Below are 24934 nucleotides of genomic sequence, written 5' to 3'. Positions count from 1 at the left end.
CACAAGAAAATGACTTTGCTTCGCGTCTTATGACCATTCCATATTAGGCGTGTGATATTCTTAGCAAAGAACATGGACAAAAAAAATCCACTACATTTACAAAGTTTTATCAACAATTTATTTTCGTGTATTGCTGATCATAACAAACAAGCACGTCTCCCTCCAAACGATTTCGCACGAATACAACCATCATCATCATTAAACATAATTAGAGCGCAATGAGCTTCAACATAAACTCAATATATAATTTCACCCAGATTAATACTATAACGTATTACTAATATTGTAATAACTTACGATAAATATGATTTAGCGTTTGTTATTGAATTATCCAGAAAAAGCAGACAGATCTACAATAAAACCTCTAATAGCATTAATGGAATGAGGAATGGACGCGGCAAACGAATACGGCTTACGTTGCCAGGTTTTTGCGGAAGGCGCTCTTAATAAATCAGACAATCCGACATCGGTCAGAGCTCGTTGATGGAAGAAATGGATACGACAATTCGCATGATAGTTTATGTTCGAGTTATTACAATATACAAATTACATTCAGATATTATGTACCTATATTTTCTATTTAATAGATTTTTAATTTAGATTATTTGACGTAGACAAAGTGTCACACTACAAAATAACTAAAACAAACGATCCAACTTTATTATCTTGGTGTGCGTGACAGCTACGCTTGACACTCGCTAAACGCCATACAACTTTACTAGTGTGTGTATACTAAGTGGCCAACCATTGGCTACTAGTTTTTTGACTCGGTCTTTGTCAGCTTTGATAGTCTTATCTATGCATATAAATAATCAAAAAATTTAAAATACTTAAAAGATATTATGGACATACCATTTTATTTATTTAGAACTTAAGAGTAGATATTCCTCTTTTAATATTTTTATTATTTGATAAGAATTTACTAGTAAGATGTACTATAATGTATTTAGCTCGTCTGAACTAGCAGAGCGCAAAATATTCTGTCAATGTCAACCTATGTATTTTTCTATTTTCGATTTGCATAAAATCAAATATAATAAAAAATAAATGTTTTGCTTGAATAATATTTTTTGTTTAGTCTGTCTCACGTGTTTCTCAATGTTGTTATATAAAGTTATTAGTAATAAATTCGTTGACCATTATAAACTAACATACAAAATGGTGATATTATTAGATCCTTTTATAAGACCATGTAACCGTGTACAATTATGATTTTTTTTTATTGATACTAAATATATGCGCAAACACAAATGGTACCTTTAAAAACATTACGATAAATTTTGGAACGAAATTTTTTGCATCTTTAACATAAATAGAGAAAATGTGATCTGACGTTTTACTATGCATAGCCTTTGAAGCCTTAAAAGGATCAATTCATAGTTTCATGTTTTCATACCAATAGTGGAAAGTTGCAGTTATCCCGAGAGTATAACAAAAAGGGTTGGGTTTTTGCGACCCTTCGTTATAAATGTAATAACTGACACTTTGTTTTATGATACTACTTTACTAGTTTGTTTTTGTTTATAACGTGCGTAGCGGACACTGAAATATTAGAGGTAATTTTTTGTCCTTAAAACAAAGGTATTTTGAAATTTGGTAAACACATGAACTCCGAGGAAGGACATATGCTACTTTTTTTACCTAACACATGACAACCAACCCCCTAAAAAGCGAGCGAAGCTTCGGGCGACAACTAGTGCGTAATAATTAAATAGATCACTAGATCCACTAGAGACATTTTTGATTATATTTTTCGTAATGGCTGACTAATATTGATCAATACCGTTTTGTCAATCATTTGTAGTGCTGCAACAACCAGTATAGTTGCCCAAACCAACCTATCAGCAATACTTTTGCTGAGGTGGATTTGAAATCAGGTTTTTGCACAGAAAAAAATTGCCATTCAATTTTTCCTTCAAGTCTTGCATCGCATTGAGACCTAACAATAAATGGAATAAGGATAATGATGCTGATGATAATAATATTGATGATGATATTAATTGTGAACACTTTAGTGATGATATTCATGAAATAATATAGCCGACGATATATTTATTACGATAATGATGATACTGGATACAACATAACAGTAGGTATTTTTAATGTTATTGACAATTGACTAGAAACAGTTGCAAGGTACAAACGCGAACTTAACAACATCAAAATAATCTCTCTAGTCAACCTATAACAGATATTCACAGTTGTGATAAATAATTATAAATATACAATGATAGTCTGTCGCATATCATATCTCACTTTTCATGTTGTAGTTCTCGATAGAGATATATTATTTCGAATATACAAGAAGTAGCTTGATAACTATTAAGGGAATGACAAATGAAAGTCTAACAGGATGATGCATTATGAAACTGGAATCACTTGATGTAACAATTTGTCAAATGTGTTTCAAGATGACCCTTAAAATTATGCGGGTCAATATTAATCTTCTTCGTATTTTTTTTATTAATAAAGTTTAACTATATCTGCTTGTATTTATTATAAGAAATAAATAAAAACATTTTAGGAACACAATTTAATATTCATTCTAAAAACATTTTCGAGACAATCTTTAATTTAATCTATGTATGTATGTACTACAACGGTCAAAATTAAATGTCATTGTTACCAACATCTGCAGCTATATTTAATGTATCAGTTAAGTATATTTGTATTTGCTTTAATATTCAGTTGCAAGATTTCACTCATACATGCAACAAATAATTGGACGTCAACTAGGATCCCGTACAATCGTTTTCAGCTTCAATCGCTGCTCGAACTATCGTCAACATTCGATATCAGTTGATCGCTCCGGACTTTCAGGAATTTCCAATAATACAATCTCGTGCTTCAGCACCTAAAATAATACTAAAACAATCTAAATTGCACTGTATACATACCGCATAAAGTTTGTAATAGAACGGTCCGTGTTTCATAAGTTAAACCAAATTCCGTTCGCATAAAGGTAAAATCGAAAGAGTTTTCACTGTAAAGCGCCTACTTTGTTAAATTGAGATAAGGAATGAAGTTATATTATTCCGATAAACGATTCTATTCTAAGAAAAATCGATGTTAGAAACGCTTTTTATTCTATAAAATATCAGTGACTTGTCATGCATTCTCGTTATATTATCGTTACTGCTTCTTCTTCTTTAAGCTATGACTCGCTTAAAACAAACTTTATAATAAAGAAAGTATGAAAAAATATTAATTACGTTCCTCATCCTTGAAAACGAAACTAGGTAAAATATTTGTTGCTACGCCATTAATGGAATGCAGCTGCAGAAATTCAGCAAGTCCTAATTAAAATGGCTAAGTAAAGCATTCTTTATGCAAGCCTTTTCAGTGGATCAGGCCGACAGAGTGGCTTGAAAGAAACGTCATTAACCTACTTCTTGGTATATTTTTAGCAACGTCAGAGTTAAAATGCTCGCAAGGGTTCATTGAACTCTGTGTGTAAATAAACAATAAAGCGATTAAAGCATGCATCGACAGTTGTATACTGAAAAGGTTTTAAATAAAGTAAACACTTACGTGATCATAAATTGGACTCCAAATTAAACATTGTTGATAGTCTTGCAATTTATTAAATGTACGGAACGAAATATCGTTATCGAAACTATTAAAAATTTAACGTATACATTTGTTGTATGTGTTAATATATAGCCTTATCATTATTACTATAAAGTTTGTTATTCTTTAATAGCTATATTCTATAAATATAAACAAACTTACAATGATTTATTTTTAAATTGCTTTTCTTTCAATACTCAAACGATGACGACACATTTAATTTAACAAATTTTATAAAATGTTTCATAATTTTCGATAATCACAAATTAATACTATGTACACTTTATAAGTAAACCTACACACATACCGTGACGCACATTTACACACACGCACAAAAGCCGTGTGTATTTGTGTATTCAACTAAGTTCATTCATATTGTCACTTTCAATGTATGAGATGGATCATTTTATTACCAAATAGGCGGTTTGGATTTTGTTAGGAGTTAATTGCGTAAGACTTACCCGGCTCATCCATCAATCAGGCTCTGTCAGAGAACGGGCAGAGACTAATTTGCTCGTTTGTTTTGCCGCTAACCCTATGCGGCTTTTCCTGATAGATGTTTGATTAGACCTGCCCTTTGTATAGCAATATTCGGATTTTAGATTCAATTAAAATTTATTAGAACTCGCACGTAATCTTTCACGCTACTATGGATTTTGTTGTATCATTATGTTTCAATTATTCGATATTTTTCATTTGTATGTTTACGTTACTTACTTAACTAAGTGTGAAAAGTTTGTTTCAACGAAGAAATTAACTCTATACTAATATTAAATTGCAATATTTTATTCAACTTTATATAGATGAGATTCAAATATAACAACTTAGTTTATAAATACGTGTAGTTCCTTTTTACCAATTAGGCCGACATTTTGCAAACATACTCGTCATGTTGACAATACTTTAGCAAAAATGTTACTTTAATTGTGTTATTTAACTTGTGTAATCTTAAAAAAGTATTTATTAATAACATTATACAACAATTAATTATTATCTATCTATGCTCAGCGGAATTATGCGCAGTCATTTTTTTTTCTTGTAATAAGTTTATTCACTTAAATAAATTTAAATGTATTGATTACATTTTGATTAAAGTTTTTGGATAATGTCGATAAAGGTTAACGTAACGTAAAGTTACATATAACTATAATCTATAACCTTCCTTAGTAGGTAAACAGACTATGATTCAAATCGCACTGATAGTTTCCTACGATTAACGTATTTAGTTAAACTTTCCAATTTTATAATGTACACTGTTAACTAAATTTAATGTATAATTATTGCACCATAAACATCGACAAAAGTAACTTTAAATATTTATATAACAAGAAAAGAATGAATTGTGAATTGGAAGAAGTTTTAAATTTTTAAACAGAACAAAAGAAAACTTTGTTCAGTTTTGTTCCTTCGGTTTGCCGGTCTGGGTATTTCCTTTTCCGAACTAGTTGTAATTTTTATTCTGAATATAAATAAATAATTTATAGATATAAAATTTTATTTAAAATTTATTATATATATGTATATCTGTTCGATATACTTTAACATCATATATCTATAGAGTATTTATGGTCTGTGTTTTTCAAAATAAATTACTTATTTTAAAACGTTGATCGATTATAATAATAAATTAAAAAAATAAAAGTATATATAATAACGCATAAAACTACAAAATATCTCAAGTTTGACTTTTCTATTAACTTTCAATTTTCTTTGCTAACAAAACGCTTAAGAACATTATTATACTCTCTGTGCATATAATTGCTCCTTGAAGTCTGTAGAAGATGAAAAGTTTTAACTTTGTCTTGTACCAACGAACTTATGACTTTATTCAATTATCTAAGTACTGCCATTCCATTGTACTAATAATTATATTTATTTATATAGACTTTCAACTGATTAATGAGACCAAAATTATGACCGTTTTGTTAAATTAGTCGTTTGTTTTAAAGTAAGTTAATAATTAATTCGTATACAATACACAACAAAAATTAAATACGTATTATTTTCTCAATAATCTGCATAAAAGTATTTCTGTACTGAAGTGAATCTTTGGAGCGGTTTTTCTTGAGAATTAAAAAAAAGTGTTGATTGGTTTTAATTATATTTGTTTAGTGTGATGCACAAAAATACATATTGGATGAATTATCAATATCATTACAAGATTAGTGACTTAAAAGCACTTCAACACGGAATAAAAATTTATCAACTAAAATTTACCAAAACTAGAAATTACAATTACAAACGAGTTGGTAAATATTGAATCTTACTAAGATTATCGTTATTGAATACATATAAACGTTGCAAGCACTTTCTTGGACCGATTAATTTTAACAAAACGTCTACCACGAAATCCAGTACAATTTAGTGAGCAAGAGTAAACATCTTAATCCCAAAAGATTTACAGCGTGTTATTTTCTCGGCTATTCGTTTGTAGTAAAAGGGAAAGAGTTTTTTCTAACAACAAATACTTTTTGGTACTTCTGGACTCCTAGCCCGCCCGAAGATTCAGCCATAACTGTTTTATTACTCCAGCCCGGAGGAAGCTCGCCGAAAAGTTTTTATTACTTTTTATATTTCTTTCCTTTTGACTACTCTTTAAAGGTTAATTTTTTATTGAAGAATTGCTTTAAGGAAAAGGTTTAAAATTTATGAAATTCATTCCAAAGATTTTATTATTGAAAAAAAAAAAGATTTTATATAAAGAGTATGCAAGGTAGTATTATTAAGACCCGGAATTTGTCTATTGATCCTGAGAGTGAGCGAATTTTGTGCACTATGATATGTCCAGGCTAGTCCCTTGAGTTTGACCGCCGTGACTGAAATCGGTCAGTACGACATCATTGTAAGGAACATACCTACTTCGTTATTTAAATTTTTTGGTAGAAGAAAAATATTATCCTATTTTTGCTTGAGCATATAATTATAATAATTTACGTACATTCAAGGCTCATTTGCAGTACGATCACGAAACACTCTATGAAACTTGATGAAGGGTTTTTGGTAGGGGAAAGAAAGTTCCCTAGCAACGAAAACATCTCTTACATACAAATGATGGCCAATTGTAGCTATGATGGTAAAAATATTAAATATTTCTGCCTTCATATTAGCTCCTTTCATTTCTTTATACATATTTAATTATATTTTTTCAATTACGTGTTTATGTCAGTCATAGTTGAAGTTTATGATAGATAAACTCTTAACGGTTGAGAATAAATAAACTCATAATTATAACTTGTACATACATACATATGTTTAGTTTAAAACCTGCTTTGTTTACGGTACAAAAAGTAATCATATTTTGAATCATGAATTCACCAATTTATTTTTTAATTTTATTTTTTATCGTTTTATATTAAATGTGGGCTGATCGGCAAATGGGCCACCCGATGGTATTAAGTCATCACCGCTCATAGACATTGGCGCTATCAGAAATACTAACCATACCGTACATCACCATTACGCCGCAAACCTTGAGAACTACGATATTATGGCCCTTGTACCTGTAGTTTCACTGGCTCACTCACCCTTCAAACTGGAATACACTAAAATAAGTATTGCCCTGTCACCAACTGCAATGCAATATGTATATAATTCGTAATCATAGATATGATTATAATTAATGAAAAACCTTCCGCTTATAAAGCTAAAGTGATAAATAAAAGTAATTTAAAATTATTTTTAAAGATATCTATAAAAATATTTATTCTGCTACGTTTATTTAATACATGCAAACATTCCGGTGATTAACAGAATCTGGTACACAGTTACAAAAGAGCATGTTTCAAATAATGTTAACACATTTCTCTGACCACGCAAACTTAACGGGGCTCGTTTTTCTCACCCGATATAAATCATTGTAAGCGGTTTCTGGCGAACATATTCTCACCTTTTTGCTGCTTTATAAGAAATAGCAGGAGGGATATTACGCTTCGTTTACACTAATATAATATTGATCGGAACGACCAAAGTAGGTGTGAAAAACGCTTGTGTCTCGGAGAAGTTTTAAAATATTTTAGAACATATTTAAATAAAACATGTTGTAAACTTTTCTAAAAATGTTACTAATAAATACTAATATTATTATTAGCATTGTGGTAAGGTTAGATTATAAATGAAAATTCAGAAGCAACACAAAATTTACATTTGAAAAAATTTGTTTTTCATCTCGTGCTGCCTGTAAACTGCATGTAACAGATGAACTTGTGAAACATTTGAATCCTAACCCAAATCCATAGCCAGCGTTGTGGAATAAGCTCCGAATCTTCTCCCCAAAACTTGAGGAGGCTTGAGCCAAGCTGGGACATTTGCAGGCTGTTACTCTCACACAAATAATATTATTTATATTTCGGTGAGCAGTAAGAAATTATAGTATACTAATATATGTTTATTATTTTTTGTATCCGTAAGATAACATCACCAGCGTATTGAACAGTTCCGAAACTTAACATTGTAACATTTGCTCTACAAGCTTTAATACAAAATCACACGAGCGATACAAAACAACTACAAGTGAGAAGCGAATAAAAATGAACATAAAAGTTTGTACCATATGTTGATTTTTAGAATTTGATTTCGAAACACGGAAACGATTTGTTTTCATTTTTCAGAGACTCCCAGCGGACAAAACAGACACAAGTTATTCATAACATTGTCTGTTTTATATATTATTGCTGTTATTCGTTTGATTCGAATATCGAAAAACATATTACTGATAAAATCTCATTCGTTTATTTTTATCATCAGACAGTCTGTTTTGGTTGATGTCGATTGAATTTTTGTTTGTTTTTTATGTACATATAAAATAGTATATATGTACATATATTTTTAAAATACGTCCAACAATACGATTTAGTAACATAGCTTTAATATTTATAGCATTTTGGTAATCTATTTTACATAATTATTACTATTTAAATATTTTATATTTACATCTAAATTGACTTATTGCTATGATAAACTATATAGGTAATAACATTATATACCCGTGGAGATTATGTACGGTGATTGTTTTTAAAAAAAGAACTTGAAATTCAATCTAAACCAGTAACACACTCTTACATACACAAAGATAACATACAAACACACGTTTAGTAGGAATACAGTGAAACACACAGCTACGTAAGAATTATATATAATCCGTGCAAATATTATAAATGCGAAAATAACTTTGTCTGCTACCTCATCAAGCTTAAACTGCTAAACGAATTTAGATGAAATTTGCTGTGAAGATAGTTTGAGTACCGGGAAAGGACATAGGCTACTTTTTCTAATTCTTCCCTCAAAGGGGTAAAATAGTGATGACGCCTTGTGTGCAATAGGTAAAGTTTTATAAATTTCGCGTGGGTAAAGTCGCAGATTCAGCTAGTATAGGTTTAAGATAAAATTTTAAAATGACTTATGTCTTATTATGCCACAAATATATAATTAATATTTTATAATAAACTTCAACCCATATAATTATAATTAACTATTTTAAATATAGGGTTTTTAATGAGAACAGTCCATAATTTGTAGCGTTAAAGAAATAAACACATGCGCTATAAAAATATGAGTGGCAGCTGTAACGGTTTCTAAGCCGTTTCTAATTAGAAATGATACTTTTATAATTTCTAAAATAGGCAAAGATATTATGTTAAGATCAAACACCATTAAAATATAAAAACGAAATAAAAACGTGCTTTAGTTAAGTTAAAATCAATTTATTTCAATGTTAAAGTTGTACAGCATCTTGGTTGCTTTTTAATTTTACAGGATTATAATGATGTAGAACTGATACTTGCTGATTTTATTTTTTAATCGATACAGAATGTAGAGTATATTACCGACAATATATTACAGATAATATTCGCAAAGCAGTTACAGTCTATATCGTCATGCTTATATTATAGGACGGCGATTAACATAACATAGACTACCGAAACAAATCCAGGCACAGGACAATTTTGTGATGCTTCCCAGGATATGGAAGTTCCGCACTGTTAACTTTTACATCTTTTTTTATGTTATAGGGGGCAAACGAGCAGGAGGCTCACCTGATGGAAAGTGATTACCACCGCCCATGGACATCTGCAACACCAGGGGGGTTGCAGGTGCGTTGCACACTCTTGGCTGCTACTAAGATTGACAGAAAACCAAAAAAAAAATTGTTGACCTGACCCGGGATTTGAATTCCGAACCTCAGGTTCTGCAACAGTATAAATTAATTTGACCAAAAGAGTAATTAAAAATAAATAAAAAGGATTTGACAATTATAAACAAAATAAGATTACAATATTCCATTCAAAGCTCAAATTGAACATGAAAAACATTCAATTACTATAGATTACCAAGTATTTTTTAAATAACATGTAATATCGATAACATATAAAATATAAATACATGTCTGCGTAGAAAAATAAACTGATAACATTGTTATAAAAATAAATATATTTTTTATAAAAGACTCTCCCGTTACAATTTATTATAATATTAAATATTTATTTATTAACTGTCTTAACTTTTAAATATTTTATACCGAGTTGCCACTATAACGCGTAGGTAGTATACTAATTTTGTTCTACTCGTTGACATGAACAACTCTCGATCAATTGACCTTTACATACATTTATCTTTGGATCACATTGTTGTTATGTAAAAGGATAAGTCGCGCCATTGTAAAATATATACTTCCTGGTAAAGAGTAACCACAGCCGCGATGTTTCACCGCAAAATCACAAATGCCAGTATTTATTTAATTGTAGATATTGTAGTTGCTCTGCGCTCGACTTCGCTTGCAGGGTGAAAGGTGTTAATTTATTTGACACACATAATTAAAAATAATTAGTGTAAAAGCAATATATTAATATACAAAAATAAAGCTAAACGTAAATAGTATTAGTTAGGCTAAATTAAAAATAATTAACACCATAAATTCAAAAATAAATAGAGTTTAACTTCAGTAAAATATATAATTTGTGAATTACGTATTGAATTGTGGCGTTCCAATAATGAGTTATATCGAAATAACGATGTTACCATATGATATGTACAAAGACACCAGACAAATACAGATAATATTTTTAATAAATGTTTTTTGATATCATAAATTTGAAGGGTTATTTAAATAGAAGAAAAAAACATTGTTCTGTGCAATCTTTCATGCGAATTTAAACTCCCGTATTCATATTCATTATTAATTTTCCAATATTAATAATTATAGGTAGGTCAGTTGCCTCTTACGTTCTTAAACTAACATCCTAACTGGATATATTACAGAAGTGCTTAGATACATAACGTAAAAAACCATAAGCGAACTAATTATTGAAGTTTTTATAGCCAAACATATTATATTTTTAAAGACTTTTGATACTTTAGTTTTAATTGGCACTTTTTGCAAACATTTTGATAATGTTCATGCTTTAGCTAAGCACTTTCGTTTATTAGACGTCTAGACGAAGTACGCGTGCTAACGCATAAAGCGATTTGTTTCATAATACGTGTCACTCGGAAGACAAATTAAATAAAAAAACACGTTCGAACGTGGAAGTCACACAAATGTCAGAAAAGTTTTAATTTATGCCCTACGATTTAGTATTCGGAAACGTAAATTTTTCATTCTTAATGCTTTCGGGCTATAAATAAACACCTACATGAAATTTCATCATTTTTCTCCGTCGTTAAAACTTATAATATGAATAGTATTATTTAGTTTTAGATGAATTAAAGTTGATGATTGATTTTAGACGATTTGAAATTCTTAAGATATCTCAGTAAGTAGATGAAGAAATGCGAAAATGTTTAATTGATATCAAGATGCCAACGCATAGAATAAAATATATACTAGTCGACATAAAAAAGTTATATATAACAATTTTACTAGTCGACATAAAAAAGTTATATATAACAATTTTACTAGTCGACATAAAAAAGTTATATATAACAATTTAGCCTTATTTAATTTTTGTAAATGTTCCCTAATATCTCCGTGGATTTAGTAGTGATGGTGGTGCCACTTAAAATTAAAGAAAAAAGCCCTTAATAAATATGATATTTATTATTTCATAATGAAATCCTCCTCTAAAATATCTTTTTTGTAGTATTTTAAATACATTGAAGAACTATTTTTAGTTTCAGAGAATATGACATTGACATGAAATTTATATTGTGTTTGTAAATTCATTGGCGAAATAATACGCCGTAAGAAAATAGCACAAAAAATAGATCTTTATCAAAAATAATACGTATCACATGTGGTAATCTTATGGCCTAAAGTAAAAAATATAAATAAAAAAGGTTGAATAATTACAATACAGATAACGCAAATGCTTGAAATAGTTTCACACGGACGTTCTTATTCTGGAAATGTTTTAGAAAAGGGTTTATTAAACCCGAGATTCACAGTTAATGCGAATCTGAATATAATTCTTGATAACATTATTAATTAAAAGCTCGTAAAAGCAACCCGACCTGCTGTGAAACACGGACTCTGTTCTTAATTAAACTCTGAATAGGTATGCCTCTAAAATAGATGTTAGCTAATTACCTCAGCGACGTATTATTTAAACTAAACTGATGATAAAAATCTATTTAAAGTTTAAACACACATAGAGACAGTACAATAGAAAATTGTTCTATAATTGAATTATAAACTCACACTCATACTAAGATTAGTACTCAAAATAAGATAGGTAGAGTGTTACGTTATAAATATACTACAGACAAATGCTACTTAATTTATGGATGTTTTATTATCTTCATTAGTTCTACACACTCAACGTAAACACGATTCTTCGAATGGATTGTGTACTGGTAGTCGGCAAATTTAAAAACGTACATTCATTATTCAATGAATGTTTATAAATATTTCGTTATAACTTTTTTTTTTATATCAATAATTGCACATACCATGAACGGATACTTACTTTAATAGGTCACGTTTCAATCAATTTATGTAATTACATACTTTATCTCGTTTTACCAATTAATTATAGACGGAGATAAGAATACTCTTAGTATAAGTGGACAATTTAAGTCTCTTACATACGAGAGTGTAGGTAGTTGAAGTAGAAACTTGTTTCATTAGTGAGATAATAAGTAAAGCTATATTTCAAAGTCGTTAACGATGCTGTGTACCATGTAATTATTGTTCGTTAATTACAGCACAATTAAGGGACACAAACAATGATAAGCTTGGTATTGGGACGCGAGATTCGTACCTAATATTGAAGATGTGTTTACAATAAATATATTATAGGTATGGTACACAATACAGTTAAATTTCAAGAGTATCTAAGCATTGATATTGATATTTAATGAACAGCTTTGTAATTACAATTATTTAATCAATCTGAATCCGGCTAAGTTTAACAAGTGAGAAATAAATATAAATATTTAAATTGTTGTTCAATGACCAAAATTAGTTTGAAGTCCATTTTGTAACAGACTAAAATTTATCAAAAATTGCGAAAGAAATACACTTCTTAGTACGTAATAATAAAATTGTCTATACACTCAATCTATGAGTAAGTATAGTAATAACTCTATTCAGTAAAGTTATAACTTCGTTTTGGAATAAATTATATTTACATTATCAAACATAGTTGGCCCAAAAGTTACGAGGTAATCTGCTAAGGGTTTTCGGAGATTACGTCTTAACTTCAGAACACATTAATGCTTAGTAGACTTTATATGTACATATATATACATATATATTATAAGGTTTCTTTGCTTTCCGAGGTGCGTGAACTAAGGACTGCCACATTCTGTATATCTTTTGTGATAATGTGTATTAATAATGTGTATTATGAAAAAGAAAATAAATACATTTAAACTTAAAATATTTGAAAATTCTTACTGAAGTTTTTACAGAATAACTTAAAAATTTAAAAAAAATACCTTTTTCCGGTGTGAAAACTTTTGGCCTGCACCGGAACGTCTGACAGCAGCCGCTTGGGAAATTTTTAAAATTTTCATTGAAATTAAAGTAGGCGAACTGGGAAGGCATTAATCACGTCGGAATATTACCTCTGTAGAAATTATAAATTTTATACGAAGAACTGAGCGTACAAGGTATCTTATATTGGCTGTATATTCAAGTTAATTTTAAACGACGAACGACCATTCTATGCCGTGGCTTTTATTTTATTTTGCAATTTCAGTACTAGACACGTGTAGTATAGGTACAGATAATAAAATGTTATTGATGATGGGACCATTACCACTAGAGTAAGTATTTACTTACATATAACTTTTAGACGGTATTCTTGAGTAAAATCATAATTGAATTCTTATTTAATATCATCAAGCTGTAGTATATACATTAGTTGTCACTTCATTCGATTCTCTTAAAATATATAAAATATTGGAGAGAATATTAAAAGCGAAAGTAGAAAGATAAAAATGTAAGCATAAATAGCCGAGATAGCTCAATGGCTAGAACACATCTTAACTGACGACTGCAGGTTCGAACAGGTAACTACTGAATTTTCATGTGCTTATATTATATTTATAGTTAATCTCGTACTCGGCGCTGGAGAAAATTATCGTAAGGAAACCAGTATGTAGCTCAGCAGTGGGACGTTTACAGGCTGTTACTTTGACTTAATTTACAACGTAAAAGGACAAAATACTTCAACGTAGACATACATACAATAAATATAAAAAAGAAAAAAAATATAAAACGATTTTTCGCATTTAAAATCACTGACTCGAAAGAGTTTTTATTTTGCTTCACCGTGCTCGCATTGAATTTGAAACGTGTGTAACCGTAAGAAAGTGAGTGTCGGCGTGCAATAAGTCTAAGGGGAAGTAGTTTATGACCCCGCGCCCTCGACGCTGTTAGGTAAGTCCGGGTTGATTCTTTGGTAACATAGAACAGCGTAAAAACTAAGATTAAACTATTATTATTAATACAGAAGTAATTTTTGGAACTGAATAAAACTGAACTTGGAATAGAATAAACTTCGTATAATTTAATTATTAATAATCCGTTTTAAAAAATGTTGATAACTGTAATGAATTTAAGTAAGTATATAATTTTTTTCTTTCCTTATGTTTAAAAAATTAAACACAATTTTAAGCTCATTAATGCAGTTAATTCATTATTATAATCAAATTCTTTGAAATAGCTATCCTGCCTGCTGGTGCTTACAATTCCTTATTGTATTTATTTTAAATGAGTTTCATCTGATAATTTAACTAATACTGCTTAAATAAGAATGCACGGGCGTCTTGAGACGTCCCCCAAAGGTTCACTGCAATTTTACGACCGACTGCCCCTAGCCATCTAGGACTCCCTCGCACGCACAGTTCTTCGAAGAAAACAATGCTAGCATAATATTATATTTGATTCTTAGTCGATAATGTAATATTTAAAATACAAAAATAAAAAGAAATACCTGGCTTTTATTTTTAGTAATATCACATGTACCTACGTACAAAGTAATGAAATATTGTTATTTTTTTCCTAAAAATAAAGTATTTGTCGCATGTAATTTCCTATTCCAATCGCCGGAATGTCGATATTATTAACGCCCAGCTATATTCTGCACTACATACAGTTCTCGACTAATATATCTCTAGATATAATACAACACTATTCCTCTTCACTATTTATATCTGCTTTAATTTTACTTCTAAAGTTCCGAAATTTAGCGATATGCAATTATTTCGCGAATCCATGAATATCATGGATTATTATTAAAGACCAATTCAATCTCAAATTTGTTTATGTTGTTGTACTGATCTTGTGGTCGGAATAGACTTTAAACTTTTAGGTTTATTGAAACAAATTAAAAAGAATGTATAAATTTATCTTTTAAGTCTTTAATAGACAATTGATGGAAACAAGAAAAGAGAATAATAATCTATTTTATTAAACCGATTTTTTTACGGTTAACTCATTTAAAAGATATTCGAAATAGAATTATTATTAACGTTAAGTTATCTTCAGTCAAAATACACGAAACAGATCTAAATAAAACTTCCCATTCATCATTAAGGATTTTATCGTTCACGTGACGAAGATTTATTATAGGAGGGTTTCTAAACGATAAAAAATATCGGCCCAATTATGGATCGTTTATCGGAGCTCATGCATATAAATCAAAGCAATATTCTAGCGCAATACGTGTTTGTTAATAACAGGGCAAGAGACCGGCTAAGACGTGACAAGTGACAGGCACATTCTATGCAGGTGAACTAAAATTAAGAGGCAATTTTAAGCTGGCAGTTACTATCTAGGAAACGAAATACTTCCATTTATTATATATGTGTCTATTTAAATGTTCTTTAAAAACTTTAATAAATAAATATTAAAACTAACTAAAAATATATAAAATTGCAAATTGTTAAGACACAAGAAAACTATTTTTATTGTTTGGTGCTTACACTAAAAAATATCTATTTAAATGTTAATTTATTTATATAGGCCAGTAAACTAAATGTTTAAATACGTAGCTCGGTACTGGCGGCAATTTTTATTGGGAGGCAAAGAGTGGACAAATGCAGAGTTCTAACTGCCGGCTGTTCATTCCCACGTACTCCGAGTACTGGCGAGCGATGGCGAATTTAAAATTCCATTTTCCAGCATTGCGAAATGTTCAAATTGCAGTTAAAATCAGCTATTGTTCATTCTCCCTAAGGCGAAAAAAATGTGTATCATATATTCTTAATAAGGATTAACGCTGGTATTTTGATAAATGAAAAAGACATGGAGGAATATTTTTAAAATAATGTTTGTAGTAAAACCTTTGTTGTTTGTTAATAATCTAAGCGATCAGTTATGAAATATAAGACTATCTAATAATTTACAAGACAATTATGAATTATTATACTAGCGAAGGCGAATTTCTGTAAGATCATGTTTGCAAAAGCAATGACATGCAAAGAGCCTAAACAATTTGTTAGTTATATTATATTATGTAGTCTAAATAAATTTATTATTAAACTTATATGAAATTACTTGTTTCTCGGCTTTAATTTATGTTTATTTCAGCATGGCATACCATCTATCCAATATACTCCACAATTCTCAGGGTTTAACATTAACGGGTACAAGTTGATGGCACTCCACAGACAAACAGAGCAAGCTTTGAATTAGTTAATAGTATCGCGTATAGATGGCGTTAACTGTATGTATAAAATATTGGAAGCCTTGTATATAAATATTTAATTAAATAGTTATGAATACTATTTGTAGGTCATATAATTTTAGCTAATTTAAAATGTTTTTCGTTAACGGTAAGTTTAAATTTAATAATTATCAATAGCACTGCTTGATGAATGTGAAATAAATAATCAGAAATACACCTTTTAACACACTCAAAATATACGGTTTTCCTTGAGTTCATTTTTATTTGGCCATCAGTTGTTGCCAAAAAAATATTTGAAAAGTAAAAAAAATACCAAAGCTGGGCATTAAATCAAATCAATAATTCTTTATTCCCTATAGAACCATTACCTATTTATTGACGCGATGCAGTTGAGTAACATTATTTCATCGATTTTTGTTGCTTTATTTTAATTAAATACATATGTATTCAAGTTTAAATGCTTCCCATTTCGTAATTGATAATAATTTGAATAAAAATAGTTTATTCAAAATTATAAAAAAGTAGTAAGTCTGTAAATAATGCTACTTAGGCCTTCTCTCCCTTCGAGAAGTTTTGAAGCTTATTCTAAAGACTGTTCTGCTCCAATTCGAGCTTAATCATTTGATCAACATGATGATTTATGATCATTTTATGCGTTATTGATTAAAATAAATTGGTTTAATATTATGGATGTAGTAAGTTAAAGACAGTATTGATTTTTTCCAAATAATATATTTACTAATGCCAAATCAATCTTAAACACACATCAAAACAGACATAAGTAATATGCACAATCTCACTTAACTAAGCTATAAAAGTAGATATACTCTATTTTGTTTTTGGAAAACAATTGTAAGAATTTATTCTCCTTTAATACTTCATTGAAATTATAGTATATATTTATTTACAAAGTTCATTTTAAGGCACATTTGTGATTTGCCATTGTAGGTATAAGTACAAATATAATTAAAAAAAAAACACGAAAGTCCGTCTGATGATGGCACAAAAAATGTTTCAAGGAACAATAAATCGTGTGAAACATTGTAAAATAACTATACACAGACTTTCAAAAACTTTGTACGTTTACTTTTATTAATCACGATATTATATTGATATTATATAGATGTTCAATTTTTCATGAGAAAACTGTATGGCATCTGATTATTTTTTTTTAAATGCTATTTTTTGTACCGTAGTTGTAGGTACAGCCAAATGCTACAGAAATTATTATGGTTTAACTTACACTCGATTTAAAATAATGGGTGTTAAAGGTTTAATGTTAAAATATATTATATAATGTTAAAACTCGATTCAAACATAATTCTATTTAAGTGATTTTTCTTTTCTGATCTAAGATGTTGCCAGAAATTTATGATGATGCAGTTTATAGCACCGCATAAAAAAATAACACAGCAATTGTCGCAACAAATAAGTTTTAAAAACTTAGATATAATATGGTTTCTATTGCAAAATAACGATTGTATGAGGTACAGATAATATCTAGGGAATTTTAATTTACAGATTCAATTTAAAAAAAAAAACTTTACGAAAGGCGTTAATAAGATTCAGATGTTAACACAGATGTATACATTGCATAATGTATAAATTACACAGCGATATTTATGGTCATTTATACGAGTGAGTGACCAACATATTAAGTACTTAAATAATGAAGTAATCATGGACGGAGTGTGTTAACGACTTCAAGGATTATACAATTCGAATAAATGGCTAATAAAAATTTTATGTTTTCCTAAAAAAATTAACATACTCTTGTCGATATTTTGATACAATTATTTTATATTTCAATGCAATTTGACAATATTCTAAAGATTCAAATAAGGCACTTAAAGACAACGATTTTTTTTTTATAATTTTTTTCCCGTGAAAAGTTATATTTTATATTTATTCTTATTTCTAAATAAAATTTAAGGTATAAATTTTCGTTCTCAATTGTAACATGTGATTAAATTTTACTATAGTATTTTGTTAATCTCAACATCAGATCTCTCTTACTTTTGATAATTGCTCAAATAATGAGAATTTTCTATAAAATATTAATTTGAAATAACATCTATTGCACTAGCATTAATATAGTAAATTATTGAAATATTATTGCTTTTAACAATACATAGCTCTATGTACATAACAATTAACTATATGAATATAATTGCCCCAGTTGCGATTGCTTAAACATTTTAAATTTTCGAGTAATATTTACTGTATTATTAAGACACCAAACACGCTAAAAAGATTGATCTGTGATATTCTGATAGAGATAATAATTATTATCAGGAGATTCTTACAGGAGATTGCAACGAAGGCTTTAATGTAATGATTTATAATATGTTTCACGAGACATATAGTCTTGAGAAACAACTACATATACAAAAATACAACTAATTGCCTAAAATGATTCAAGACAAAGTATAAACATTAACATTAAGCAAAGTTAACAATAATTTAATCTCTTCTAACTTTACTTTATTATTAAATAATCAATATAACAGTTTTATAGAACCACAAAAATGAAAACATTGTACATTAATTATTAAGGCACTTGGGATGTGCAATATACGATTTGTTATGTATAAATATCAAGCACTACAGATTATAAAATATAATTATTTAAAAAAAGAACTAATCACGAATACGAATTCATTTACTCATCGACCGATATCGTTTATGAAGGAAGACATCTTGAATTTTGTTCAAATATTAAAACGTATCAAAATTTCCAATGACCAATTTTTAAAAATATTCTTTGGTTCAAGTTTAATAAGGGATTCCCAAAGCGGTTTTAGAGTCAATAAGTAAATGAAATACATAAATATAATATTCGATTATCAGTCCAATGAAAACGTGCTAAACTATAATTTTGCAGATTAATACCTAATACACTTATACTTACATCCAGTTACCTCTACCCTGCCTCTTGTTTGTTATCTGGAGAAGCGATGTTTCTTCTCATCTCCCGAATCCGAATATTTATGTAATTTGTACTATACTTAACACATAAATCATTTAAAAAATTGTAGAAGTTAAAATATAAAAATCTTATTCATGTTTCTGTATAAATAAACATGCATTCAAATAGCAGACAGTTTAACTAAATTTGATTCCAGTTTTACGTCAACTACATTGAACCACACTTCTAAAACTTTAAATCATCTAAATTGAAACGGTTTAAAAATAATTTCTAAACCATCATAATAATATTTCGACGGCGCCAAATTTTCTGCTCAACAAAACGATACTTTCTATATTTCGAGAATATAATATATAACTAGATCTAATAAATAACTAAATACTAAAAATTTATTAAACAAATTTAGCGCCGCGGTAGATAGGGTAACCTAACAACACTCGTGCTCCAACAACAATACGGTCAAGCGACAACAGAAGTACAATGTTACAATACAGTAAATATAGTCGATGGCGTGTGCCACTTCAAAAAGAAATATAATATAAATTGTTAATAAAGTTCATCTTGTTATAAACATAACAGGCATATAAATGTTAATAGTTAGACTATTAAAATACATATTACATGTTAACGTGAAAGGCCCAACAGCTATAGCTACATGGTGGTCGATGTTCCGATGAATATGTTACGCGGCGACATAGGGTCCTGTGCGGGCAGGCGACCGTTTCTTCTGTTAATGCCTCGGCGCCATTAGCACTCACCTAGCCGGGTTAACGAGAAGAGAGAAAAACAGAATGTTAGTATCGATCAAAATGTCATGGTCCGACTACACGAAGCCTCAATCGCGAGGTCGAAAGCTTCAACGCTTTTACGCTGCCCGCGTCACGCCGTATTATACAAATGGGTTAGACATTATTGCGTTCTCGGAAGTCTCAGTTTTGGGCAATTCACGTGGACACAAAAATATCATATGATACCATGAATGGGGACCGGCAAGACATGCAGCTGATAAAAGCGATCAAACTGGATCTCGGATCGATGTCTAAGGTGTACGGATTTAAAAATAAGATTTTGATAAAAAATAATATCGGGAGGCTATCAGGCATTCGTGCCGCGACATTAGATTCGTTTGCTATGGTCCTGTTAATAAATTATACAACGTATACTTAAATTAGTTTACTTAGTTAATGGTTGAAAATGTTAAAATAATTTAGTATGATAATGATAATCTACAGAATAGGATTAAATGCCCAATAGTTCCCATTGAGTAGTGTTCGAAACACGCGAAGTAGGATCAGTACGCGTCGGTGTTTCGAACTCTTCCCAAAACAAACAAGCATAGGTAATAAACTTATCACTTATGTATAACCATATCACCCCGATGCAAGTATGTAAGTTAATCAACACATCTGAAATAGTTCAATAATAATTGTATATGATGGCATTCACTTCGTAATTGTTAATAAGTTTGTGATCGATAATGTCATTACATATTTGCATGTTAGTGACTCATATAATATAAATAAATAGTTACAAATAAATCTGCAGTGACAGTAGCAGTTATGACAGTGCACTTCGTAATTATTGTCAATAATTGGGAACTTGGCCTTGTGGAGTTACATGTTAGTTGTGTGAGGCTACATCTGACCATAATGACTGCACGTCATCAACTTTATCGACTCATTGTTTTCACTATTGTATTGTATATTAAAACCGAATACGTGATCCTGTTCCAGCTAAAAATAAAAAAACTCCAATGGAAAATTTCAGACAATTTATTGTAAAAAGTATATTCTTCTGAAAATGCATTTAATATTTACAATCAACAATTGAAATAATATTTTATACAAACATATCATATCATCTTATATAATTCTCTTCATAATAATATCGATAGCGTTCAGTTTTAAAAAGTATTGCATATAAAGCGTGAAAATACGTAATCGGCATATGCCATTTCAAAATCCACAAGGACACAAGTGCAAAAATCTTAATAATAAAAACCTTTCAAATAAGAAAGTGAATAAAATAATACCTAAGGCAATAAAATCAACTAGCTTAAAAATTTCATATATAAAAATCTTATATTGACTAAGAAAACTTGTGATGAATATAAAAAATGTCAAGTCAAAGAATGGGGCATTTTGATTAATACTGGAGCGATGGCACATATTCTGAAAATGCTCTTCTCTTTGACTAATACTGGGCGAAATTTAGGAGAGAAGGATTTCACAACCCGAATGTAGCACCGGCATGGAATTTATTTGCTTAAAGAAATAAGATATCTGGATACATTTAAAGAAACTCAATTAGTCAGCTATTCACTGGAATTCCAATCCTTCTTCCCTTGATATTATATTTCTAAACATTACCCGAAATATCATTGTTCGCATAGATAATGCATACGTGACTCTTAGAAGGCACATGTTGTGATATAAATATTACAACAGAAGCATTAATAGAACAAAATGAGAAATTTGGTAACGCTGATGTTCAACTTGGAAACATAAAAAATATTTCGTAAACAACACTGTTATAACGCCTCGCATCACAACATGTAACAGGTTTAAAAATCTATAAAAAAAAAAGAAATATAAAAATCACAGTTACAAATTATGCAGTGTCACTTCAGATCCGGTTTGAAGTAGTGATGGGCATAATATTCCTCGTACAAACTAATCGAGGACATAACTAATAAGTACACAATAATATAGAAAAGGACACAGAGAGACCATAAAGCAGAGGCACTTACGCATTCTTACGAACGAATATGACCGCTAGCTATATTGCATCATACACTGGCTAATAACTAAGCTCTGAAACGATTAAATGTCGTATCGATATTATTATCGATATAATATTTGAGATTCAAAGTTACCGATACGTCAATTGATCGTTTTGTGAACACCGATCGTGTATGCAAGCGTATTCATCGTAAGGCATGCGTGCACGCGCGCTTCTCACCTTGTTAACAAAATGGCGGCGTGAGAGCGTTTTGGCGGGAATTAAGGCGCCGGTAAGGCAGTGCGCTGGTAAGGGTGCTCCCTCACCTGCGTCAGCCGTCCCGCCCTCCGCACGATACCTAGCGGCATAGGATATTTATTATCTGTGTCTGAACAGAGCATTATGAAGTTTCAACCAATAACCGTTGAGCGGCACCCAGGCTTTACGTAAATTTTACAAAAAATATTCACTTTAAATGTGATGTTCATGTACAAGACGAATATAATTAAAAATATTATACTTTTATTATAATCATTATCATGGAATGAAAAATATGATTTCAGATATTTAAACTGTTTTTTTTGAAGTGCCTAGGTTGCCTGTAAAAAACTAAATATATAAATGCTGAAAAGAAATTAATCTCATTAATTTAACGGCATTCCTTTCATACAATTCTTAATTTGTAATCTGTAAATAATAACAACTACCAAATGTTCGTAGCGTTTGAAATGTTTTACATATATATTAAAGAAGCTTGGCAGTATCACTAACTTCAAGTATTATGCTTATATACGCCTAAATTTTATCTATAATTATTGCTTTGGAAATAAAAAATAAAATTTTCAATCTCATTTGATCGTATCGTACAGAAATTAATAATATAAGAACATTTTAAATAATAATCTGACTCGGCTACAAGAATAGAGAATAATGACCTATATAATATTACTGTAGGTTACGGCTGATTGATTTTTCATAAAGCTCACTCTTTTCTAAACTAACTAAAAAATCTTTAAAAGATAAAAAATAATACTTAAACCTATGGTATGTTTATAAATATAATAATATGGCTAATAAATTAATAAATTATGACATTGCTACAACAATAACATAACATTATAATTCTAAATATAAAATGTTGTGTTATCATTGTAATGTTGAAAATTTATAATTGTCTAGAATGTTGTTCGTCAATGTCTAAAATTGAATGTTTATGGGATTTTTAGTAATCAGTGTGGTTAATAGTTAAATATATTACGATTGTGTTGCTTGTAATAAATATTCAATTTGTATTTGGTCCCTTTGCTTGTAATCACTGAATTATTAATAATTATTTCGCCATTCAGAGATTTTTACAGTTAATAAAAAAAAAAGAAAAAAAAGTCATGTTAATCACATTCGGGAAATCTAATAAGGATCAAATGTATGACATGCAAGATATGTCACCAATGTTATTAATAGGTATCTAAAGTATATTATGAAAAGAACCGGCTTTTGCAAGTATTTTTATGCCAATTCTGGTGTTTTAAAGCTTTATGAACTAGATGTTATATTTTGTGTTCATTTATAAAGTAATCTTACAATGTCTCACAAGGAAGTATATTTTCTTTAATTGTGATACCTCGCAATAAAGCCGGTACTATGTGCGAATAAAAATTAACAAAATGTTATTTGATTAGTTGTATTACAAGCGAGGGTTATCACAAAAACTTTAGAAAATTAAGTGTTTTTTAATCAATGCGACTATACATATGGTATAATAATATAATGTATATAAAGTTCTATGTCTTTGTATATCGAAAATCGGTAACTTATAAGTTCTATTGGCAGTTTCAGAATTATTCAACTACAATATTTATTCAAATCAACTGCCTTCAAACACTGTTATGAAAACTTTAAAATAAATATATCATTTATATTACTTCGTGTAAATAATTTATAATGCTTTATAATAAATAAATAATATTCTTTGTTTGTTGAGATATAAAATATACTTTGTATGACTGTACAAAACGGCTAAAGAAAAAACAAAGTTGGTTTTTAAATTAAAAACATAACGTAGGTACAATATGATCGAGTCACTAAATAAAATCGTTCTTAAAGTAAAACTTAAATCTAACTTGTTAATGGCTCTTATGACTTTAGAAGAGGCGTTTAAAAAAACAATTTGTCAAGGACGGTTAGGTCTTGCGGACACGCATATCGAAATACCACACCCAGACTTATCTATGGTAATTTAAACAGGCAGTAGAACTAAAGTCGATTTGATAGTCTATGGTAAGATATTTGACTGCAATTTGCCAGGTCCTAAAAATGTTGCGATGACCGTAACGATGAAGTTGGAAGCCTGTCGTATCTTATTGCGGTCTGCAATTGTGGCCAATGTCAAAAGCCAGCAAGTAGATATCTCGACGCTGCAACCCCATTAAAACATTTAAAATCACAGTTCAAGAATTTTGTTATCTACAAAATTGTATTAGTCTGTTAGATAAGTACAGTCTACTATCGATATCCAATTATGAAGCAGCTACGAATATTATTTTTATCGTACTTTTTTTGGATTTGATTACGTAATTTTGACCTATCATTAATGTGGTAACAATGTAAGTAGGGTTTAAACAGGCAAGTCAAGCTAAGCTATAAA

General features: G+C 29.6%; 2 protein-coding genes across 8 annotated transcripts in view; one reads left to right on the top strand and one right to left on the bottom strand.

Moving 5' to 3' along the window:
- LOC135193547 (uncharacterized) overlaps positions 1–24934 on the top strand; it is a 159871-nt gene that overhangs the window by 17731 nt on the left and 117206 nt on the right. The window lies entirely within an intron of this gene.
- How (held out wings) overlaps positions 17353–24934 on the bottom strand; it is a 62158-nt gene continuing 54576 nt past the window's right edge. For 4 of the 7 annotated variants that reach the window (XM_026629803.2, XM_026629806.2, XM_026629807.2 and 1 more), the window contains exon 7: positions 21326–22648. In XM_026629803.2, coding sequence (XP_026485588.1) covers positions 22572–22648 — 77 coding nt within the window. In that variant the 3' untranslated portion in view covers positions 21326–22571. Of the gene's footprint in view, positions 20328–21325; positions 24705–24934 lie in introns of those variants that run through there. The other 3 variants (XR_003368471.2, XM_026629804.2, XM_026629808.2) reach the window with 3 other exon arrangements.

Source organism: Vanessa tameamea, chromosome 12 (assembly GCF_037043105.1).
Source record: "Vanessa tameamea isolate UH-Manoa-2023 chromosome 12, ilVanTame1 primary haplotype, whole genome shotgun sequence".
NCBI classification, from domain to species: Eukaryota; Metazoa; Arthropoda; class Insecta; order Lepidoptera; family Nymphalidae; genus Vanessa; species Vanessa tameamea.
This window is presented reverse-complemented; position numbering and strand designations above follow the sequence as displayed.